The sequence below is a fragment of the Protobothrops mucrosquamatus genome, unplaced genomic scaffold, assembly GCF_001527695.2.
Source record: "Protobothrops mucrosquamatus isolate PMUCROS unplaced genomic scaffold, P.Mucros_1.0 scaffold587, whole genome shotgun sequence".
Taxonomy (NCBI): domain Eukaryota; kingdom Metazoa; phylum Chordata; class Lepidosauria; order Squamata; family Viperidae; genus Protobothrops; species Protobothrops mucrosquamatus.
In genome coordinates this window covers 273,913-296,268 of record NW_015386887.1, presented here as the reverse complement: position 1 = coordinate 296,268, position 22,356 = coordinate 273,913, and the positions used below count along the sequence as shown (strand labels likewise).

At 44.9% G+C, this 22,356-nt stretch overlaps 1 protein-coding gene across 1 annotated transcript in view; it reads left to right on the top strand.

Moving 5' to 3' along the window:
* PAPPA (pappalysin 1) overlaps window positions 1–22,356 on the top strand; it is an 82,574-nt gene that overhangs the window by 24,504 nt on the left and 35,714 nt on the right. The window contains exons 3-5 of the mRNA XM_015817425.1: window positions 11,395–11,493; window positions 11,585–11,729; window positions 13,098–13,311. Of these exons, the coding sequence (XP_015672911.1) occupies window positions 11,395–11,493; window positions 11,585–11,729; window positions 13,098–13,311 (458 nt within the window). The remainder of the gene's footprint in view (window positions 1–11,394; window positions 11,494–11,584; window positions 11,730–13,097; window positions 13,312–22,356) is intronic.

Sequence of the window (22,356 nt, the reverse complement as noted above, 5' to 3'; positions counted from 1 at the left end):
AACACGTTCCTTCTATTTTCTTCAGCTCTCTGATTTCATAACTACTTCTCTGGTCTCGTTTGGGTAGCTTCTCCTTGGAAGAATCATCCAGTGTTGTGTTTCCCCCCCCCCCAAATTTCCCTTCACCCTTAGTTGTGCTTGGCTGTCTTGTGCCTCCAAGAATGTGGCTGAAGCAGGTTTTTTTCACGGAAACGCCAGAAAATATTCTAGGTAGCTTTCTTGAAACGCTCCAACCGGCCCTCTCCTTCTTGGTTTTCAAAGAAATCTCGTCCTTTCTCTCCATCCTGATCAAAAGTCTTTTTTTTTTTTCAGAGAACTGAAGCAGCCAACCTTAAGAGGGGCAGGGCACCCTGCTCTCTCTTTCGGTGCTGTTGTAGAGGAACACACACACACACACACACACACGCTCACACATCTACGCACAACTCACGCAAGTAAGGAAGCCAAAGACCGTCGCTCCAGTCCAACAAAAGTTTGCTTTGACCTTTGTTTCATGAGACGGAGGTCGAAAATTAAACAAAACAAAAACTGTGAGGCATTGCAACAGGGCTTGGAGCTGACTTGGCTCCAGAGGCCTTTTTGCAAACACACACACACACACACACACACACACATACACACACACACAAAAAAAACACCCCAAGCTACAGTTGGAAGGGGAGGCCGCGTAAAATATTCTGGGACCTCAAGCAAATTGGGACTTCAAGAACAGGAGGCCGAGAGAAGGAAAGAATAGTTGGCCGGTTTACACACACACACACACACACACCCGCCACCGCCTGCCATCTTACTGGTTAGGACCCCCTTTAGCTATTTTTTTGAGAGGTTGTGTGGTTGGAGTATTTGGCTACACATAGCATTTTTTTAAAAAAAATGAGAAGAAGAAAGGAAGTGGGTCTTATGGTTTTCATTAAATGCCTTTTTCCCCCAGGGGTGCTATCAAGGTAGGAGTCTGGGGCAATTGTTCATCAGAAGGAGCACAGAAGGAGTCAACGTGTGCAAGGGAAGGATTGGCTTAACTTTATTTAAGTAAAATAACCTATATTACCATCAGAATGGAATGAAGTAGAATAGAATAGAATAGAATAGAATAGAATAGAATAGAATAGAATAGAATAGAATAGAATAGAATAGAATAGAATAGAATAGAATAGAATAGAATAGAATAGAATTAAGGAATAGAATAGAATAGAATAGAATAGAATAGAATAGAATAGAATAGAATAGAATAGAATAGAATAGAATAACAGAATGGAATGGAATGATAGAATAGAATAGAATAGAATAGAATAGAATAGAATAGAATAGAATAGAATAGAATAACAGAGTTGGAAGGAACCTCAAAGGTTTTCTAGTCCAACCCCCTGCTCAGGCAGGAAACCCTATACCAGGGGTAGACAACCTTGACTCTTTTATGACTTGTGGACTTCCAACTCCCAGAATTCCTGAGCCAGCATGAGCCAGCATCCAAGAGTTGTGTTAGGAAACCCAGCCAACATCTAGCACAGGGGTAGTCAACCTTGGCTCTTTTACGACTCGTGGACTTCAACTCCCAGAATTCCTGAGCCAGCTGTGCTGGCTCAAGAATTCTGGGAGTTGAAGTCCACAAGTCATAAAAGAGTCAAGGTTGCCTACCCCTGCCCTATACCATTTCAAACTAATGGCTGTCCAATCTCTTTTTGAAAGCCTCCAGTGATGAAGAATGCACAACCTCTGGAGGCAGGTTGTTTCACTGATTGATTGTTCTAACTACCAGGAAATTCCTCTTTAATTCTGAGTTGGTTCTGTCCTTGGTTAGTTTCCATCCATTCCTTCTTGTCCTGCCTTCAGGGGCTTTGGAGAACAGCTTGACTCTCTCATCTTTGGGGCAGCCCCTGAGATACTGGAAGGCTGCTATCATGTCACCCCTGGTCCTTCTCTTCATTAAACTAGGCATACCCAATTCCAGCAACCGTTCTTTAAATGTTTTAACCTCCAGTCCCCTGATCATCCTTGTTGCTCTTCTCTGCACTCTTTCTAGACTCTCAACATTTATATTATATTTACAAATATACAAATATTTAAATATATATATTTATAACGCAGGTTTTGACCTACGTTATAAGGTGGTTTACCTATCCTGCGGTCGAGACAACTCTTTCTTTCTCCCCCCTTCCGACTGGAAAATACAAATAAACACTAATTTTACCAGGAAGTGGAACCATATTACATCCGTCACCCCCTGTCCTTGATGCGTACCACAAAAATGTTTAATTCTAAACTTAGCTGTTTCCAACACAGTGATTGAATGAGGAAAAAGCATCCCAGCTTAAAACAGCAACACCTCTGATTCCAAAATTGGATTTTCCATCTCTTAAAACCCTATTCTCTTTTACTCAGAAGTATGTTGCAGTAGAGACAGGGGTGTTTGGTGCCAGAGTAAATCTGCAAGTGTTTAGTGTTGGTTTTTTCCCCCCCTTCTTCTTTTTCTGTCTCACAAAAAACAGAGAGAGTTAGTAAACTGTGAGTTACTACAGATGGGCAGCCTGTTTCTACTTCTTAGCGATTGCGTTGGGATGCTTCTCATGCAGAAAATGCAAATTATTTTGCGATCCGTCTCAGTCTGCATTCCGAAAAAACAGTTAAAAATCCGCCCGTCGTAATCCACATGCATAATGTGGGAATTACTTACCGTAATAAGTTCAACCAACGAACCTACTATTTTTTTTAGTTTGGGTGGCACTCTTAATTAAAAACGGTTGGGGTTGTCTCATCTGAGTTGCTTTATTTCTTTAACACGAGAAACACTTTCTTCTTTCGACTTAAAGAGATTTGTAAATAATAATAATAATAATAATAATAATAATAATAATAATAATAATAATAATAATAATAATAATAATAATAGTCTCCCGAGATTTTCAATATGGGAAAATGTGATTAAAGATGGCTTTTGCCACTCTCTTGGTTGTTTGCAATAGGCACTGATGATGTTCAACAACCATATTCGGACTGAATCTTTGGTGATGATGTGTTAGTGGAACCAGAAGATGAGTTTGTTGCCCAAGAGTTAGTAGTCAGGTTATGTAAACAGAGCTGTTGAAAGTTCATTTATCTCTGTTTGGCCTGTTAAGTTTAGATACCACTAAAAAGGAATATTTGTAGCTCAGGATTGAAATGAGGGGTCCTTGGTGTGCTCTGAGCTTAGTGGTTTTCTTGCAGGCGTTTCATGACCCAACTAGGGAACCTCATCAGTGATGGAAGGGAGTTAGGTTTGCAGAGAGGAGGAGGAGAAGAAGAAGGAGGGGATCTGTGGGGTCTTTGGTGCCCTCCGAGCTTGGTTGCAAAGAGTGACTACAAAGTAATGGATTGATCCATAGGAGTTACGAGGGTGGGAATGATAGTGACTACTATAATGGATCAACCCAGCACTTTGCAGACACTCTTTTGTTGGTTCGAGTCTCTCGTGATTCCTGGGGAGCTGAAATCTTCTACCACCTCCTCCTCCTCCCGACACACCAGGAACCACAAGAGACACAGACCAAGTTTTCTGAACCATCATCATCACCCAACATCAGTGCTAGAAGGGAGTGGGGTGTGGGGAGGAGGAGGAGGAGGAGGAGGAGGAGGAGGAGGAGGAGGAGGAGGAGGAGGAATGGAATTTCATTTTTGGAAAATGTTCATACACTACTTCTTTCTCTTGCTCTTAAAGGTCTCCAACACAATCCATAGAATTAAGTTTGGAAGAATAACAGTACAGGGCTACAGTATCATGAGTAGTTACTAGTGTTCACCTAGGAACTACTAGCAACCTCGTGGTTAAATGTTCAGCTAGGAACAGGGAGACCCAATTTCTAGACTAGCCTCATTCACCAGAAGCTCATTTGGTGACTTTGGGCCAGTCCGTCACCTTCAGCCCTAATAACAAATAGGTCTGAAATTATGCTTCGATTTAAGGGCACACGAAATAAAACTATAACGCTAAGTGCTATCAGAAAGGGAGGATTTCTCAGAGATTGGAAATAGGAACTGTCCATGGTAAAAGGTTGGCAGGTTCCTTTGCTGGCTTTCTCTGGAGAAAGTTCTTATCTTCTGAGTAGGTTTTGAAAAGCTCTTCCAGATGTTTGAGGAGCTGAGAAGAAAACGGCTTTCAAACTGGAAGGCCCTGTAAATCAGAGGTCCCCAACCTTTTGGGCACCAGGGATCACCAGTTCCGTGGAGAGAGGTTTTTCCGCGGACCGGAGAGTGCGTGGTTTTGTGTGCTGCCTGCATCCCACGGACGGGGCTTTGCTTGTTTGCGCAGACCGGTTGCTGGCAGGCCGCAGCCCGGTACCGGTCCACGGCCCGGGGGTTGGGGACCCCTGCTGTAGATGCAGCCTGTATCTCTCTCTCTTCATGTCGATAGGGCACCAATCAAATAAGCAGCAGAGCTAATGAGGAAAGGATGAAGCTGGCTTAGAAGCCCGAAGAGTATTGGGGTGAATTTCGAAAAGGGCAAGGATTTATCCCCTTCATGATTTACTGTCAAGTCCTTTCTTGATTATCTGCTGCTGCCAAGTCCTCCAGTGCAGTTGTATTTCACTGGAGCTTGACATCTAGCTCTGCTTTAGTAGAGTAGAAGGCCCCCTTTTTTCTTTCAAGCTTTGTCCTCCTATTCAAAGCCCCCCCCCCTCTGCAGCATAGCTGGCACCTATTGATTTACAGTTGGAGACGGACACCGTCTATCCGCTTTTCCAAGTGCAAGGCAGGCAGCCATTATTTGCACTTCGTTCGCAACAGAGGTCCCCACCGAGCTGACCTTGAGCAGGAAGAAGGAACAGATGACACACAATTGCTGTATTGTGGTTTTGGGGGAGTGCAACAGAGGCATCTCCCCCAAAGTGCCCAGCCTTAAGTAAACCACAATCTTCTAAACGCGGTAGATAAATATAGCCCTGGATTGCAAAATTGTCCTTGCACGTTGGGGTCAATGCATTCTCTCCAGTTGACATTCTGTGCTCATCAAGTCTTGTGGTTTGCCAAGTGTCATCTCAGGTCTCTGTGACAGGGTTAGAAGTGTGGCTTTGGGGGGGGGGGGTTAGGCTAAGGGTCCTTTGAGTGCAAAGTTGTGGTAGCTCACTTTCATCATCCCAATAGCCAGGATGGTGGCTTATTACTGTAATAATACTGGGCTTGAAATCCAGCATCATTTGATGGGGTGAAGGGCCTGCCTCTCCTATGCTGTATCAATCTCTCTTTTACATTCTGGGCAAGGACAATATTAAATGTGGGATCCTTGGTGCTCTCTGAACTTGATGGTTTTCTTGCAGACGTTTCATTACTCAACTAGGTAACATCATCAGTGCTAGAAGGGAGTGGGGCTTGTGGAGGAGGAGGAGGGGAGATGGGAGGAGGAGGAAGAGGAGGAGGAAGAGGACTGTGGGATCCTCCGTATCTCTGAGCTTGGTGGTTTTCTTGCAGACATTTCATTACCCAACTAGGTAACATCATCAGTGCTAGAAGGGAATGGGGTTTGCTGGGGGGAGGAGGAGGAGGAGAAGGAGGAGGAAGAAGAAGAAGAAGAAGAAGAAGAAGAAGAAGAAGAAGAAGAAGAAGAAGAAGAAGAAGAAGAAGAAGAAGAAGAAGAAGAAGAAGAAGAAGAAGAAGAAGAAGAAGAAGAAGAAGAAGAAGAAGAGGAGGAGGAGGAGGAGGAGGAGGAGGAGGAGGAGGAGGACGACGACGACGACGACTGTGGGATCCTTGGTACTCTCTGAGCTTGGTGGTTTTCTTGCAGACATTTCATTACCCAACTAGGTAACATCATTAGTGCTAGAAGAGAGTGGGGTTTGTGTAGTAGTAGTAGGAGAAGGACCGTAAGGTCCTTGGCACTCTCTGGGCTTGGTGGTTTTCTTGCAGACATCTCATCATCCAACTAGGTGATATTATCAGTGGTAGCAATGGAACATTATTTTCTGCCCCTCTAGTAAAAAATGTATGTTCTTTCCCTCCCTTCCTTCTTGGCTTCCTGTTTTAGTTTCTTAACCATCGAATCTCGTGGGAGTGTGGGTGGTCTATGACAGTACAATGAAGAGAAATAGAAGGCTTGAGGTGTAACCTGGAGCAGAAAGCCAACAGTTCTCAAAATATGCATTAACAAGAGTTACGGGAACTGGAGTTCCATGACGTCTGGAGAAGGGCCATAAGCTTTCCCACTCATGGGCTAAGACAACAGAACTGCCACATAGCCAAATGGTTCTTGGACGTAAGATTACTCAACCAAAGCCAGGGCTGTATGTGATCTGTGTGGCTCTACATAGCCTTCCCTGTCCTTAGAAAATAGGGAATTCGGAATTGTTGTCTTAATGGGTGACTTTCATACTTGTTGGCATTGTTTCATGAGGCTGGGGAAATAGCCTTTCCGAGCAAGCGGACTGAAGCCATCTTGTTCTCTCAACTATGATGGCTCATATGAATCAGAACTGAAGAACCCAACGGCCCTCGCTATCTATGTTTCCACCTTGCATGAGCCATGGTGGCGCAATGGTTAGAATGAAGTATTGCAGACTAAGTCTGCTTACTGCCAATGGCCAGCAGTTCGATCCTCAACAGCTCAAGACTGAATCAGCTTTACATCCTTCCGAGGTCGGTAAAATGAGGTCCCAGATTTTGGGGGTCAAGATGCTGATTCCGTAAGCCACTTAGAAAAGGCTGTAAAGCACTGTGAAGTGGTATATAAGTCTAAGTCTAATTGCTATTGCTATCTCTATCACTCTTTATCATCTGTCTGTCTGTCTGTCTGTCTGTCTGTCTGTCTGTCTGTCTGTCTGTCTGTCTCTATCTATCTATCTATCTATCTATCTATCTATCTATCTATCTATCTATCTATCTGTTTTTATGTCTATCTGTCTGTCTATCATCTGTCTTTATGTCTCTGTCTGTCTGCCTCTTTATCTATCCATCCATCCATCTATCTATCTATCTATCTATCTATCTATCTATCTATCTATCTATCTATCTATCTATCTATCTATCTATCTATCTATCTATCATCTGTCTGTCCATCTATCATCTATCTGTCTGTCTGTCTGTCTGTCTGTCTGTCTGTCTGTCTGTCTGTCTATCTATCTATCTATCTATCTATCTATCATCTGTCTGTCCATCTATCATCTATCTTTATGTCTGTCTGTCTGTCTGTCCGTCCGTCCGTCCGTCCGTCCGTCCGTCCGTCTATCTATCTATCTATCTATCTATCTATCTATCTATCTATCTATCTATCTATCTATCTATCTATCTATCTATCTATCTATCTATCTATCTATCTATCTATCTATCCATCCATCCATCCATCCATCCATCCATCCATCCATCCATCCATCTGCCGTGGCGGCACAGTAGTTAAAATGCAGTATTGCGGGTTAATTCTGCCCACTGTCAGCAGTTCGGTCCTCACTGTGTCAAGACTGACTCAGCCTTCCATCCTTCCGAGGTCGGTAAAATGAGGACCCAGATTGTTGGGGGCAACATGCTGACTCTGTAAACCGCTTAGAGAGGGCTGTAAAGCACTGTGAAGTGGTATATAAGTGCGGTTGCTATGGCTGTTGCCATTGCAGAAAAGCAACAGATCCAAAGCATGGCTGGTTTCACAAACTGCTGTACCGAGGTTTGGAGAGGCAGGTTTCAGGGGCTGACATGGATATTTTCTATGCATGACTGCTACATTACTTCTCCCCTGGCCTCCTAAAGAAATTTCTGGGACTTAGGACTCCAGGAGAAAACTCCAGAGTTTGGCAGCCTTGGGGGAGTCAGTGGTGAGGAGAAACATGTTGGCCTTGTTGGCAAAAACCGGACTCCATGAGTCACAGGGAAATCTCACCGCATCCCAGGGGAAAGACCCAAATCTCAATCCTCCTTTGCTCTTTCTCTTGCTTTCTCTACTATGTGTGTGTGGGTGGAAGGGACAAAACTGGATTTCGAGCACACTCAAAGGCAGAAGCGCTCAGGATAGCTAATTGAAAACAGCTTTCAGAGGAGATGCCAGGAAGCAAAATGCAGAGGCATTCAGTTCATCTGCGAGCAGAAACAAAAAACAGAATAACAGAGTTGGAAGGGACCTTGGAGGTCTTCTAGTCCAACCCCCTGCTTAAGCAGGAGACCCTAGACCATTATGGACAAACGGCTGTCCAATCTCTTCTTAAAAACCTCCAGTGTTGGAGCACCCACATATTCTGGAGGCAAGTTGTTCTCACTGTCTATTTATTCTTTATTATTTATTATTATTATTCTCACTGTCAGGAGATTTCTAGGTTGCGTCTCTCCTTGCTTAGTTTCCAATCGGTTGTTTCTTGTCCTGCCTTCAGGCGTTTTGGAAAATAGACTGGGGACCCCCCTCTTCCTTGTGGCAGCCCCTCAAATATTGGAGCACCGAAGTGGGTAACGGACTTTAGAATTTGGGACACAGCAAACTGGGCCACTTTAAAATGTAATAGGGGCCAGAGCTGAAAAAAAATGGTGTGATTTGCTTCTAAAATTTACATTTCCTTGAAACTAGCTGAATTAAAGGCGGCAAATGAACAAACAACACAAAGAAAGCCTGATCTGTTTGGGAGTATTAATTCCATTGGGAAAATTTAATGAACGGGAACGGTCAAGTTGTTTTGAAAATTGAATCCATTCAACACGTGGAGATTGTTGGGTATAAAACTTCTTGAGCTTATATTTGACTGATCACTTGACTGACAGATGTTATGACAAGTTAAAGGTATTCTGGCTGAGGAGGTCTAGTTTGGCATTTTCCAATGTGTGATTGATCATAAATGTTGTGTGGAACAATGGACATAAATGAGATGATGGATGGATGGATGGATGGATGGATGGATGGATAAACAGAGAGATAGACAGAGCAGTAATTCTCAACCTGTGGAAGAAAGGAAGAAGGAAGGAAGGAAGGAAGGAAGGAAGGAAGGAAGGAAGGAAGGAAGGAAGGAANCTCTCTCTCTCTCTCTCTCTCTCTCTCTCTCTCTCTCTCTCCTCCTCTCTCTCTCCCTCTCTCTCTCTCTCTCTCTCTCTCTCTCTCTCTCTCTCTCTCTCTCTCTCTGCTTTTTGGGATTTAAATGAGAGAAATCATGACTTCACTTTTGGCTCCGTTCTCTGAATACTTGAATTTTTTATTTTATTGCATTTTATTCTGTGTGGATGTTCTTACTTGAGGTCCTATGGAATCCCTTTTCCGCGTTTGCCACCGTGGAAGTTCCCAACGTTCCCTTCAAAATCTTTCCGTTGTTCCTGATTCCAGGACAGTCTTGTCACTGGAGCTAATGAATGGCCATTTTTTCAGAGGGCTGGTTTATTTATTTTTAATTTATTTGGGGAGGGGGGATGAAGACAGACCAGCAAATTAATGAAACTTGCATTGCTGTTGCTGGAGCAAGGGATACCCGGAGGATGGTGCTTTTCTTCCCTAAATGCCAAGATCCCTCCACCCATCTTAGCCTGGAAGTCAAGATTGGTGACTTCTCCTTCTGCAACAAGTCAAGATTGGTGACTTCTCCTTCTGCAACAAGTCAAGATTGGTGACTTCTCCTTCTGCAACAAGTCAAGATTGGTGACTTCTCCTTCTGCAACAAGTCAAGATTGGTGACTTCTCCTTCTGCAACAAGTCAAGATTGATGACTTCTCCTTCTGCAACAAGTCAAGATTGGTGACTTCTCCTTCTGCAACAAAATGTCTTAAAACTCTCTCTAAATATATATATATATGAGAACACACATGGTTAGAAGCAGAGATATTTTTCTCCTTCTCCCAGAAAGTTTTGAGGAGCAGCTGTCTGGATTGTAGGTCAAGGGTGGGGCTCTTCACACCTTCAAGGTCTTGTTGAGATACAATTTTGAAATGCCAATAGACCCAGAAGTGAGGGATTCTAGAAGATGTGGTCCCTCTGGTGTCTTGAAAATGTAGGGCAGTGATGGCAAACCTTTTAGAGACTGAGTGCCCAAACTGCAACCCAAAACCCATTTATGCATCGTCGAGTGCCGGGTGGGTGTGGCCATTGGCTGGGTGTGGCCAATTGGCTGGGTGTGGCCCATTGGGTGGGCGTGGCTGCAGTGGTAACGGCAGATTGGGTGGGACTAAAAAGTTCAATCAATCAATTCCAACTTTGCAAGACCTTTTTTTTTTCCAGTGAGAAGTTGAAATTGACTGATTGGACCTTTTTTGCACACGGCGGCGGAGGCCTAAAGCGAAAATGTTTTATAAAACCCAGCTGAAGGCCTAGGACTGGGGCAATGGCGCATGTGCCCACAGAGAGGGCTCTGAGTGCCGCCTCTGGCACCCGTGCCATAGGTTCGCCACCACTGATGTAGGGAGTTCTCCACAAAGGGAAGCTTGAAGACTCTATTGGATATGTTGTTACTCCCACCAGTTATCTTAGCCAGTTGGAGTCAGCAAACCACCGGAAAGCATTTTTGCTCGCATGGTGCCCTGCGCTTCCATTGGCCGTCTTGCACGGCAAGTATGAAAACCATACCGTTGATTGAAAGACTTTGCTTCTGTGGCTCAGGAGAGGTGGACACCATTGGACACATACTCCTTCGATGCTCTTTCTATAGAGATATTCGAAAAAACTATATCCTCCCAATAATTGATAGATATTCTGGCCATTCTGACGCTACTTATCTCCAGTGGGTTGTTTAAGGACAGTGATTACGGCACAGGTGGCTAGATTCTGTGCAGCAGATTCATTGGAAACATAAATAAGATAAATATTATTTTTAGATCTTTTTCATATTTTTTTAAAAGCAAAGTTAATTGTATTATATGTGTTCTTATTCATCATTGATTATGCTCAGTGCATTTTTATAGATGTATGTATGTAAGTAGCCTATAATTGGATATTTTACTGCTTCTGGCCATGTGGCTGTAATAAACTGATTTGGTTTGATATTTTTATGCCTTGGGTTTGCAAAATAGTGCTAAATGGGGTCTACGACAATGTGTGACAGCCAACTTGCCTTGGCCAACTCAACATGGTCAACTTGCCTTGGCCAACTCAACACAGCCAACTCACCTTGGCCAACTCAACATGGCCAACTCACCTTGGCCAACTCAACATGGTCAACTCGTTGTGGTCAATTCGCCATGGCCAACTTGCCTTGGCCAACTCAACATGGCCAACTCGCTTTGGCCAACTCAACATGGCCAACTTGCCTTGGCCAACTCAACATGGTCAACTCGCTGTGGCCAATTCGCCATGACCAACTTACCACAGTCAACTTGCTGCAAGACAGCTCACCATGGCCAACTTGCCATGGGATAACAAGCTGTGGGACGCTCCGACAATTTGATTTAATTCACTTAAAATAATTAAAAATCATCCTTTTAATTTTGGTCAGTCACATGTTACATCAGACTGTTTACCGGACTTTATGTTCTTTTCATCAGATGTGCCGGACCAAGGAGTACGATTTCAACGATGCTCTGGCCCGATATGCATGGTATCCCTGCACTGCCAATCACACTCACACAGTTTTCTGGCTAAAGGTAAATATGCAATGCAAGTAGATAAAATAATGAGGTCCAAAGAGAAGCAGAAGGAACCGATCCACATGCCCTTATTCTCTCTCCTCCCCAGGCTTTCTATGCCCGACCCATGGTAGCCACTGCAGTGATCATCCACTTGGTAACAGATGGGACATGGCTGGAGATGGATCTGGACCAGAAACAAGAGTCCATTTTTGTGCAGCTGGTGGACACCAAAAACCAAAGTCACGATCTCGGTGAGAATGCTGGCTTGGTTATAACACAACATGAAATAAAATGTTTTTTTGGGGGGGCTTCCCCTTGGGATAGGCCAGGGAACAGGAATATATATATATTTACAAAAATAGACAGACAAAAATCAGCAGTAGGCGAGGAAGGAAGGAAGGAAGGAAGGAAGGAAGGAAGGAAGGAAGGAAGGAAGGAAGGAAGGAAGGAAGGAAGGAAGGAAGGAAGGAAAAAAAAGAATAGCAGAATAACAGAGTTGGAAGGGACCTTGGAGGTCTTCTAGTCCAACCCCCTGCTCAAATGGTATCTCCATCCAGATGCAACTTTTTTTCATATGTGGTGGACTTGTAAGGTTATTAAGGCCTTCTGGATACAATTGTGGTGGAACTTACAGCAAATTTTTTAAAAAAGGATTATTTTTCTTCCACAGTTGTTTCTTTTAGGTATTGTGCAAGATTTAGATGTAAAAGAAACAAATTTGATGCTTTATTGTCTAACTGCTGCCCGTTTGTTGATAGCCCAAAATTGGAAGAGCCCAATTCTGCCTACAATGGAGGACTGGAGATTGAAAGTTTCGTATCTTGCTGAAATGGCAAAGATTTCGGCTTATCTGAAGAATCATTCAAATGAACAATTTTTATCAATATGGAAAAGATGGATTGTTTATATTCAAAGGAAGCATAGAGTGGTAGAATATAACTTAGGTTTTTAGATTTTTTTCTATTTTGTTTATTCTTTCTATCCCTTTTTGTAGATTAAGATACTTCGTGGAGTTAGGGATATTAGTATTTGTTTACTTATATATGAATATTATCCTGGGATTAGGTTTGGGAAGTCTGGGGGGTGGGTGGGGGGTTTTTACTTGTTACTGTGTTTATTATGCTTTTGATTGTTTTTTTATGATGGAAAATAATAAAATTTCTTTGGGAAAAAAAAAAAACCTCCAGTGATGAGGGAGGGAGGAAGGAAGGAAGGAAGGAAGGAAGGAAGGAAGGAAGGAAGGAAGGAAGGAAGGAAGGAAGGGAAAAAAAGAATAGCAGAATAACACAGTTGGAAGGGATCTTGGAGGTCTTCTAGTCCATCCCCCTGCTCAAGCAGGAGAAAACCCATACCATTTCAGATAAGGGATTTGTTCAACCTCTTCTTAGCTCTACGTTGGATGGTGCCACTGGCTGGAAGCCTCAGAAGAAACCATCCATTCTACAATCTCGGGGTTTTGCTACTGCTTTTCCATTTAGCTTCCTCTGCCCAATTAATGACCCTTTTCATCTTTTTTTTCCCTCTCTCTCTTTTTTTCCCACCAACCCTGCTTCCCTCCCCCTTCTCCCCTTTTCCCCTCTCTACCTCCAACCCTCCCCCCCCCCCATCCCCCCCTCCAGGGGAGCACGGCTTGAGCTGTCGCAAGAACCCTTTGATTATCCCGGTTGTCCATGACCTTAGCCAGCATTTCTACCACACTCAAGCCATTCTCATCACCTTCAGATCTCAGTATGTGGCGATCTCCGGGGTGGCCTTGCGCTCCTTCCAGGATTTTGACCCCATCGCTGTCAGCAGCTGTCAGAGCGGACAGACCTATAGCTCGGCTGAACAGAGGTAAGTAAGTACGTCCCGGCTGGCTTTTTACTCGCTCATTAGCTGCCAACTTCAGAAGGGCCGGGGATCAAGGGGATCGTCCGGAGTAAGACGAAAAGGGAAAGGGGTGGTTGACCTTTTGCCATTGTTGGCAGGAGCCATGTGGCTCTGGCTGAATACAAACAGGCCCGGGCCATTTAACCCACAAGGGAGAAGGGTCCATAGATTATTTCCACCTCCTCTGACCCCTCTCAGTGACCTCAGTCCAACCGGCACAGTTTTCCCCAAGCTTGGACTTAAATTAGCAGCGGGAGAAACGAAAGGAAAGAGCTTTGTCGTTGGGTTTTTTTTTTTTGTTTTTTTTTTTTTCATTCTTCTCGGGAGGAAAATGCTTTCTTTGGTTGTTGTTTTTTTCAGTGGATCTTTAACAGGTCAGTCTTGAGCTGTTTAGTCCTGGCTTTAAATTCTGCATTTACTACAAAAGAAAAGGAACAAAAAAAAAAAGAAGAAAAAACAGCTGGGTGGGCCATGGATTAGGAAGATGCTGGAATTGTTCTTTCCATGTCCCCATAGAACTTATTTTTCTTCTTTCGTGTTTATGTTTAGGATGACTTAGAATTTCCTTCCTTCTTTCCTTCCTTCTCTTCCCTTTCCTTCCTTTCTCCTCCCTCCCTCTGAGTCAGTCCTTCCTTCCTTCCTTTGTCCCTCCTTCCTTTCCTACTCCAAGTTCTTCCTCCCTTCCTCCCTCCCTCCCTCGCTCTCTTCCTTCCTTCCTTCCTTCCTTCCTTCCTTCTTCCCTTCCTTCCTTCCTTCCTTCCTTTCCTCCCTCCAAGTTCTTCCTTTCTCCCTCCCTTCCTCCCTTCTGCCTCCCTCCCTCCCTCTCTCCTTCTCCTCCCTCCCTCCCTCCTTCTCTTCTTTCTTTCCTTCCTTCCTTCCTTCCTTCTCTTCCCTTTACTTCCTTTTTCCTCCCTCCCTCTGAGTCAGTCCTTCCTTCCTTCCTTCGTCCCTCCTTCCTTCCCTCCCTCCAAGTTCTTCCTCCCTCCTTCCTTCCTTCCTTCCTTCTTCCTTCCTCCCTCCTTCTCCCTCCCTCCCTCCAAGTTCTTCCTCCCTCCCTTCTTTCTTTCCTTCTTTCCTTCCTTCCTTCCTTTCCTCCCTTCAAGTTCTTCCTCCCTCCCTCCTTCCTTCTTCCTCCCTCCCTCCTTCCCCTCCCTCTCTCCCTCCCTCCCTCCCNCCTTTTCTCCCTCTCTCTCTCTCTCTCTCTCTCTCTCTCTCTCTCTCTCTCTCTCTCTCTCTCTCTCTCTCTCTCTCTCTCTCTGCTTTTTGGGATTTAAATGAGAGAAATCATGACTTCACTTTTGGCTCCGTTCTCTGAATACTTGAATTTTTTATTTTATTGTATTTTATTCTGTGTGGATGTTCTTACTTGAGGTCCTATGGAATTCCTTTCCTGCGTTTGCCACCGTGGAAGTTCCCAACGTTCCCTTCAAAATCTTTCCGTTGTTCCTGATTCCAGGACAGTCTTGTCACTAGAGCTAATGAACGGCCATTTTTTCAGAGGGCTGATTTATTTATTTTTAATTTATTTGGGGAGGGGGGATGAAGGCAGACCAGCAAATTAATGAAACTTGCATTGCTGTTGCTGGAGCAAGGGATACCCGGAGGATGGTGCTTTTCTTCCCTAAATGCCAAGATCCCTCCACCCATCTTAGCCTGGAAGTCAAGATTGGTGACTTCTCCTTCTGCAACAAGTCAAGATTGGTGACTTCTCCTTCTGCAACAAGTCAAGATTGGTGACTTCTCCTTCTGCAACAAGTCAAGATTGGTGACTTCTCCTTCTGCAACAAGTCAAGATTGGTGACTTCTCCTTCTGCAACAAAATGTCTTAAAACTCTCTCTAAATATATATATATATATGAGAACACACATGGTTAGAAGCAGAGATATTTTTCTCCTTCTCCCAGAAAGTTTTGAGGAGCAGCTGTCTGGATTGTAGGTCAAGGGTGGGGATCTTCACACCTTCAAGGTCTTGTTGAGGTACAATTTTGAAATGCCAATAGACCCAGAAGTGAGGGATTCTAGAAGATGTGGTCCCTCTGGTGTCTTGAAAATGTAGGGCAGTGATGGCAAACCTTTTAGAGACTGAGTGCCCAAACTGCAACCCAAAACCCATTTATGCATCGTCGAGTGCCGGGTGGGTGTGGCCATTGGGTGGGTGTGGCCAATTGGCTGGGTGTGGCCCATTGGGTGGGCGTGGCTGCAGTGGTAACGGCAGATTGGGTGGGACTAAAAAGTTCAATCAATCAATTCCAACTTTGCAAGACCTTTTTTTTTTTCCAGTGAGAAGTTGAAATTGACTGATTGGACCTTTTTTGCACACGGCGGCGGAGGCCTAAAGCGAAAATGTTTTATAAAACCCAGCTGAAGGCCTAGGACTGGGGCAATGGCGCATGTGCCCACAGAGAGGGCTCTGAGTGCCGCCTCTGGCACCCGTGCCATAGGTTCGCCACCACTGATGTATGGAGTTCTCCACAAAGGGAAGCTTGAAGACTCTATTGGATATGTTGTTACTCCCACCAGTTATCTTAGCCAGTTGGAGTCAGCAAACCACCGGAAAGCATTTTTGCTCGCATGGTGCCCTGCGCTTCCATCGGCCGTCTTGCACGGCAAGTATGAAAACCATACCGTTGATTGAAAGACTCTGCTTCTGTGGCTCAGGAGAGGTGGACCCCATTGGACACATACGCCTTCGATGCTCTTTCTATAGAGATATTTGAAAAAACTATATCCTCCCAATAATTGATAGATATCCTGGCCGTTCTGACGCTACTTATCTCCAGTGGTTGTTTAAGGATGGTGATTAGGGCACAGGTGGCTAGATTCTGTGCAGCAGATTCATTGGAAACATAAATAAGATAAATATTATTTTTAGATCTTTTTCATATTTTTTTAAAAACAAAGTTAATTGTATTATATGTGTTCTTATTCATCATTGATTATGCTCAGTGCATTTTTATAGATGTATGTAAGTAGCCTATAATTGGATATTTTACTGCTTCTGGCCATGTGGCTGTAATAAACTGATTTGGTGTGATATCTCTATGCCTTGGGTTTGCAAAATAGTGCTAAATGGGGTCTACGACAACTTGCGACAGCCAACTTGCCTTGGCCAACTCAACATGGTCAACTTGCCTTGGCCAACTCAACACAGCCAACTCACCTTGGCCAACTCAACATGGCCAACTCGCCTTGGCCAACTCAACATGGTCAACTTGCCTTGGCCAACTCAACATGGTCAACTCGTTGTGGTCAATTCACCATGGCCAACTTGCCTTGGCCAACTCAACATGGCCAACTCGCTTTGGCCAACTCAATGTGGCCAACTTGCCTTGGCCAACTCAACATGGTCAACTCGCTGTGGCCAATTCGCCATGACCAACTTACCACAGTCAACTCGCTGCAAGACAGCTCACCATGGCCAACTTGCCACGGGATAACAAGCTGTGGGATGCTCCGACAATTTGATTTAATTCACTTAAAATAATTAAAAATCATCCTTTTAATTTTGGTCAGTCACATGTTACATCAGACTGTTTACCGGACTTTATGTTCTTTTCATCAGATGTGCCGGACCAAGGAGTACGATTTCAACGATGCTCTGGCCCGATATGCGTGGTATCCCTGCACTGCCAACCACACTCACACAGTTTTCTGGCTAAAGGTAAATATGCAATGCAAGTAGATAAAATAATGAGGTCCAAAGAGAAGCAGAAGGAACCGATCCACACGCCCTTATTCTCTCTCCTCCCCAGGCTTTCTATGCCCGACCCATGGTAGCCACTGCAGTGATCATCCACTTGGTAACAGATGGGACATGGCTGGAGATGGATCTGGACCAGAAACAAGAGTCCATTTTTGTGCAGCTGGTGGACACCAAAAACCAAAGTCACGATCTCGGTGAGAATGCTGGCTTGGTTATAACACAACATGAAATAAAATGGTTTTTTTGGGGCTTCCCCTTGGGATAGGCCAGGGAACAGGAATATATATATTTACAAAAATAGACAGACAAAAATCAGCAGCAGGCGAGGGAGGAAGGAAGGAAGGAAGGAAGGAAGGAAGGAAAAAAGAATAGCAGAATAACAGAGTTGGAAGGGACCTTGGAGGTCTTCTAGTCCAATCCCCTGCTCAAGCAGGAAATTCTACCATTTCAGACAAATGGTATCTCCTCTTAAAAACCTCCAGTGGTGAGGGAGGGAGGGAGGGAGGGAGGGAGGGAGGGAGGAAGGAAGGAAGGAAGGAAGGAAGGAAGGAAGGAAGGAAAAAAAGAATAGCAGAATAACACAGTTGGAAGGGACCTTGGAGGTCTTCTAGTCCAGCCCCCTGCTCAAGCAGGAGAACCCATACCATTTCAGATAAGGGATTGTTCAACCTCTTCTTAGCTCTATGTTGGATGGTGCCACTGGCTGGAAGCCTCAGAAGAAACCATCCATTCTACAATCTTTTCCATTTAGCTTCTTCTGCCCAATTAATGACCCTTTTCATCTTTTTTTTCCTCTCTCTTTTTTTCCCACCAACCCTGCTTCCCTCCCCCTTCTCCCCTTTTCCCCTCTCTACCTCCAACCCTCACGCCCCCCATCCCCTCCTCCAGGGGAGCACGGCTTGAGCTGTCGCAAGAACCCTTTGATTATCCCGGTTGTCCATGACCTTAGCCAGCATTTCTACCACACTCAAGCCATTCTCATCACCTTCAGATCTCAGTATGTGGCGATCTCCGGGGTGGCCTTGCGCTCCTTCCAGGATTTTGACCCCATCGCTGTCAGCAGCTGTCAGAGCGGACAGACCTATAGCTCGGCCGAACAGAGGTAAGTAAGTCCCCGCTGGATTTTTACTCGCTCATTAGCTGCCAACTTCAGAAGGGCCGGGGATCAAGGGGATCGTCCGGAGTAAGACGAAAAGGGAAAGGGGTGGTTGACCTTTTGCCATTGTTGGCAGGAGCCATGTGGCTCTGGCTGAATACAAACAGGCCCGGGCCATTTAACCCACAAGGGAGAAGGGTCCATAGATTATTTCCACCTCCTCTGACCCCTCTCGGTGACCTCCGTCCAACCGGCACAGTTTTCCCCCAAGCTTGGACTTAAATTAGCAGCGGGAGAAACGAAAGGAAAGAGCTTTGTCGTTGGGGGTTTTTTTTCCTGGTTTTTTTTTTCATTCTTCTCGGGTGGAAAATGCTTTCTTTGGTTGTTGTTTTTTTCAGTGGATCTTTAACAGAGATCAGTCTTGAGCGGGAAAGGTGGTGTGCAGAGGAACAAATCGGTCCTGGTTTTAAATTCTGCATTTGCTACAAAAGAAAAGGAACAAAAAAAAAGAAGAAGAAGAAAAGAGCTGGGTGGGCCATGGATTAGGAAGATGCTGGAATTGTTCTTTCCATGTCCCCATAGAACTTATTTTTCCTTCCTTCGTGTTTATGTTTAGGATGACTTAGAATTTCCTTCCTTCTTTCCTTCCTTCTCTTCCCTTTCCTTCCTTTCTCCTCCCTCCCTCTGAGTCAGTCCTTCCTTCCTTCCTTCCTTTGTCCCTCCTTCGTTTCCTCCCTCCAAGTTCTTCCTCCTTCCTTCCTCCCTCCCTCCCTCCTTCCCTCCCTCGCTCTCTTCCTTCCTTCCTCCCTTCCTTCCTTTCCTCCCTCCAAGTTCTTCTTCCTTCCTTCCTTCCTTCCTTCCTCCCTCCCTCCCTCCTTCCCTCCCTCGCTCTCTTCCTTCCTTCCTTCCTTCCTTCCTCCCTTCCTTCCTTCCTTCCTTCCTTCCTTCCTTCCTTCCTTCCTTCCTTCCTTCCTTCCTTCCTTCCTTCTGACATTCAGACCCTGTCCAGCTGATGTATGGACAAGAAACCCACCTCCCAACCATTAGAATCTCACTCACACTGATTTCTCCTTTGGAGGATAAAACACGTTCATTCCCACCCAACTGAAAGAGAACAACATGGTCTCTGTTTGGAAAAAGAGCAGTTGTTTAAAGCTGTATTTCCTGTTTCCTTTGAACAGCTGACTCTCGCAAGCTCAAACCATCCAACATGTTGTGTTTTTTTGGGGTTTTTTTTTAACTTTAATATGACATTTGCCTCTTCCTTCTTCCTTCCCCTCTTTCTCTCTCCTGTTTCTCTCATGTTGGCAGTAATCTGTATTTGGAAAGCTCACCATCCAGTGAGATGATGGGGACTTTAGCTTGACAGAAAAGAAGTACAGAAGCCCTAGTCTGTCTGTCTGTGTCAGAACATTCCCATTTGGTTTTTCAGCAACGCTTTGTCTCCCCTTATTCCAGGAAGTCTTTTTCCATCTCTGCCAGCTTCTCGCTGTGGGGCTTGGCCCAACATCCCCAAATTGGACCTTGGGTTTGAAACTGGATCTGGCTAATGGGAGGTCTTTGAATGTACTCGCCTCCTTCGGAGCGATCCGAAGCCATGTCTCACGGTTCAGACCTAGCTTCTCGGTGCTCAATTGCTGTTGTTGGTTTTTTTGCGTTTCTTCTTTGCACGCCCAGCCAAAGGACAGAGATGTGTGGGGGGGACAGGATCCCGTGCAAATAGTTAGGTTTATTTCCACCTTGGATGTTAATCTGCATTTCTCCCCCCCCCTGCTATTCTCTTGCTGGCTGATATTTCGCGCTTCTTTAAAGAGAGGTTGACTCTAAATTGTTCTGACTCCTCGTCGGTATAAACCTGGGTGGTCTCTTCCCAACAAAAATGAATTTATTTGCCGTCGCTTTCCAGGTGTGTTCCAAAGCTGTTCCTAAAAGCTCCCGAGCCTTGGTGAGCTAGCGATGAAGCCTCCTCCTTCTTCCATATGTAAAAATTAACATTTGAAGTCCTGTTGGGAAGCAATTATACTTTTCTTCTTCTTCTTCTTTTTTGTTTTTTTGCAAAAAGAAACAGTCTTTCTGTTCTGGATACTGTTGGAGAGCTCCCGGGGGGCCTTTCTCCGTGGCTGTTATTCAGAGATTTGGAAAACAGGACCTTTTACCTTGATGTGGTGGGCCCCCTCTTCTCCTGCAGATCAGCTCAGATTTGCTTTTGAACCGAAAAGAGGAAATATTATCACCTCGTTTGGTGTCTCTAGCTTGGAGTGGGTTATAAATCTACGATCCTATTCAAATTCCAGCATCAAAAGCTCGCAGTCTTTTGCCAAGGCATGTCGAGCGGTTTCCCAGTGGGACTTAGCCTGGACAGGAAGCTTAAATGATTTGCCTGCTGCTCGATACCTCTTCCAGCTCTTCGGCTTTTCCTTGGCCTGGTGAAGGTCTACTGGAAACGATTCTGCTTAGCATCGCACAGCCCTGCCATCCCCTTCCTAAGCTTTTGAAGGCATTTTGAGGTCAGATTCGGGGGGGGGGGGTGTCTCCTGAACAACGAGGGTTGAGGAACCTCCACAGCACTGCGATCCCCTTCCTAACCTTTTATAGGTAATTTGAGGCAGATTCAGGAGGTCTCCTGACCAACAAGGGTTGAGGAACCTGGAACTCGTAGCCCTGTAATCTCCTTCCTAGGTTTTCCTAGGTTCAGGGGGGTCTCCTGAACAACGAGGGTTGAGGAATCTGGAACTCATAGCCCTGCAATCCCTAGGCTTTTGAAGGTATTTTGAGTCAAATTCAGGGGGTCTCCTGATCAACGAGGGTTGAGGAACCTGGAACTCATAGCCCTGTAATCCCCTTCCTAGGCTTTTAAAGGGCATTTTGAGGTCAGATTCAGGGGGTCTCCTGAACAACGAGGGTTGAGGAACCTCCACAGCCCTGCAGTCCCTTTCCTAACCTTTTACAGGTATTTTGAGGCAGATTCAGGAGGTCTCCTGACCAACGAGGGTTGAGGAACCTGGAACTCATAGCCCTGTAATCCCCTTACCAGGCTTTTAAAGGGCATTTTGAGGTCAGATTTAGGGGGTCTCCTGAACAACGAGGGTTGAGGAACCTGGAACTCATAGCCCTGTAATCCCCTTCCTAGGTTTTTCAAAGGCATGTTGAGGTTAGATTCAGATGGTCTCCTGAACAACGATGGTTGAGGAACCTGGAACTCATAGCCCTGCGATCCCCTTCCTTGGCTTTTGAAGGCATTTTGAGGTCAGATTTAGTGACTCCCCAAAGAACTAGGGTTGAGGAACCTGGATTGTTCCATGTGTTTAATGGTATATAATTCACATCGGCTTCTACCAAGAGAATTGACATGAGCCAACAACGGAAAGGTCACAGATTCCGTGTTTCAATTTCAAATGGTTTCGCCTCTCCAAATAGCATGTGGTTTCCTTTCCTTTTAAGCGCAGAGTGTCATTGCGTACTTGATAGTAGTACACTTGCTTTTCTCAAACCCTCTGAACCGTATTTTATTATCCACACATTTGTTGAAGCAGCCAAGGGCCTAGCTTCTGCAGGGTGGGCTGTATGTTTTCTATCACACCCTTCAATTTACAGCTGTGCAGCACAGATAGTAGTACACACAAATACACACACACACGCACTGAGAAAGTGAGAGACAGAGACACAGCACATTTTATGAGAAGATGTTTTGTTTTTGAGCTTGACCATGTGCCACTGACACAGGGAATCCCCGGCACATTAAAAATGCTTCTCAGCATCTTTAATTCATTTTTTTTCCCCAATCCCCAAATGGTTTCTCTTGATGTGGTTTTTAAAACACAGATGTACTTTGTTTTTTAAGAAAAGACTGGATAGCCACCTATCTGAAATGGTCTAGGTTCTCCTGCTTGAGCAGGGGGTTGGACTAGAAGACCTCCGAGGTCCCTTCCAGCTCTATTCTGATTGATATGTGCTGTGCCATTCTTCTTCATCCCCTCTCCATTTCCCATGCAGAAATTGGGCTCATCTCAATGATGATTCCTTGAACCAATTAGACTGAACATCCCCTGCAGTTAGAGTTGGCTCCTTCATCATTCGACTTCAAGAGAATAGACTACAGGATCACTCAAGCCAGAAACTTGGTTAATTGCATGTGGGGAGGAAGGAAGGAAGGAAGGAAGGAAGGAAGGAAGGAAGGAAGGAAGGAAGGAAGGAAGGAAGGAAGGAAGGA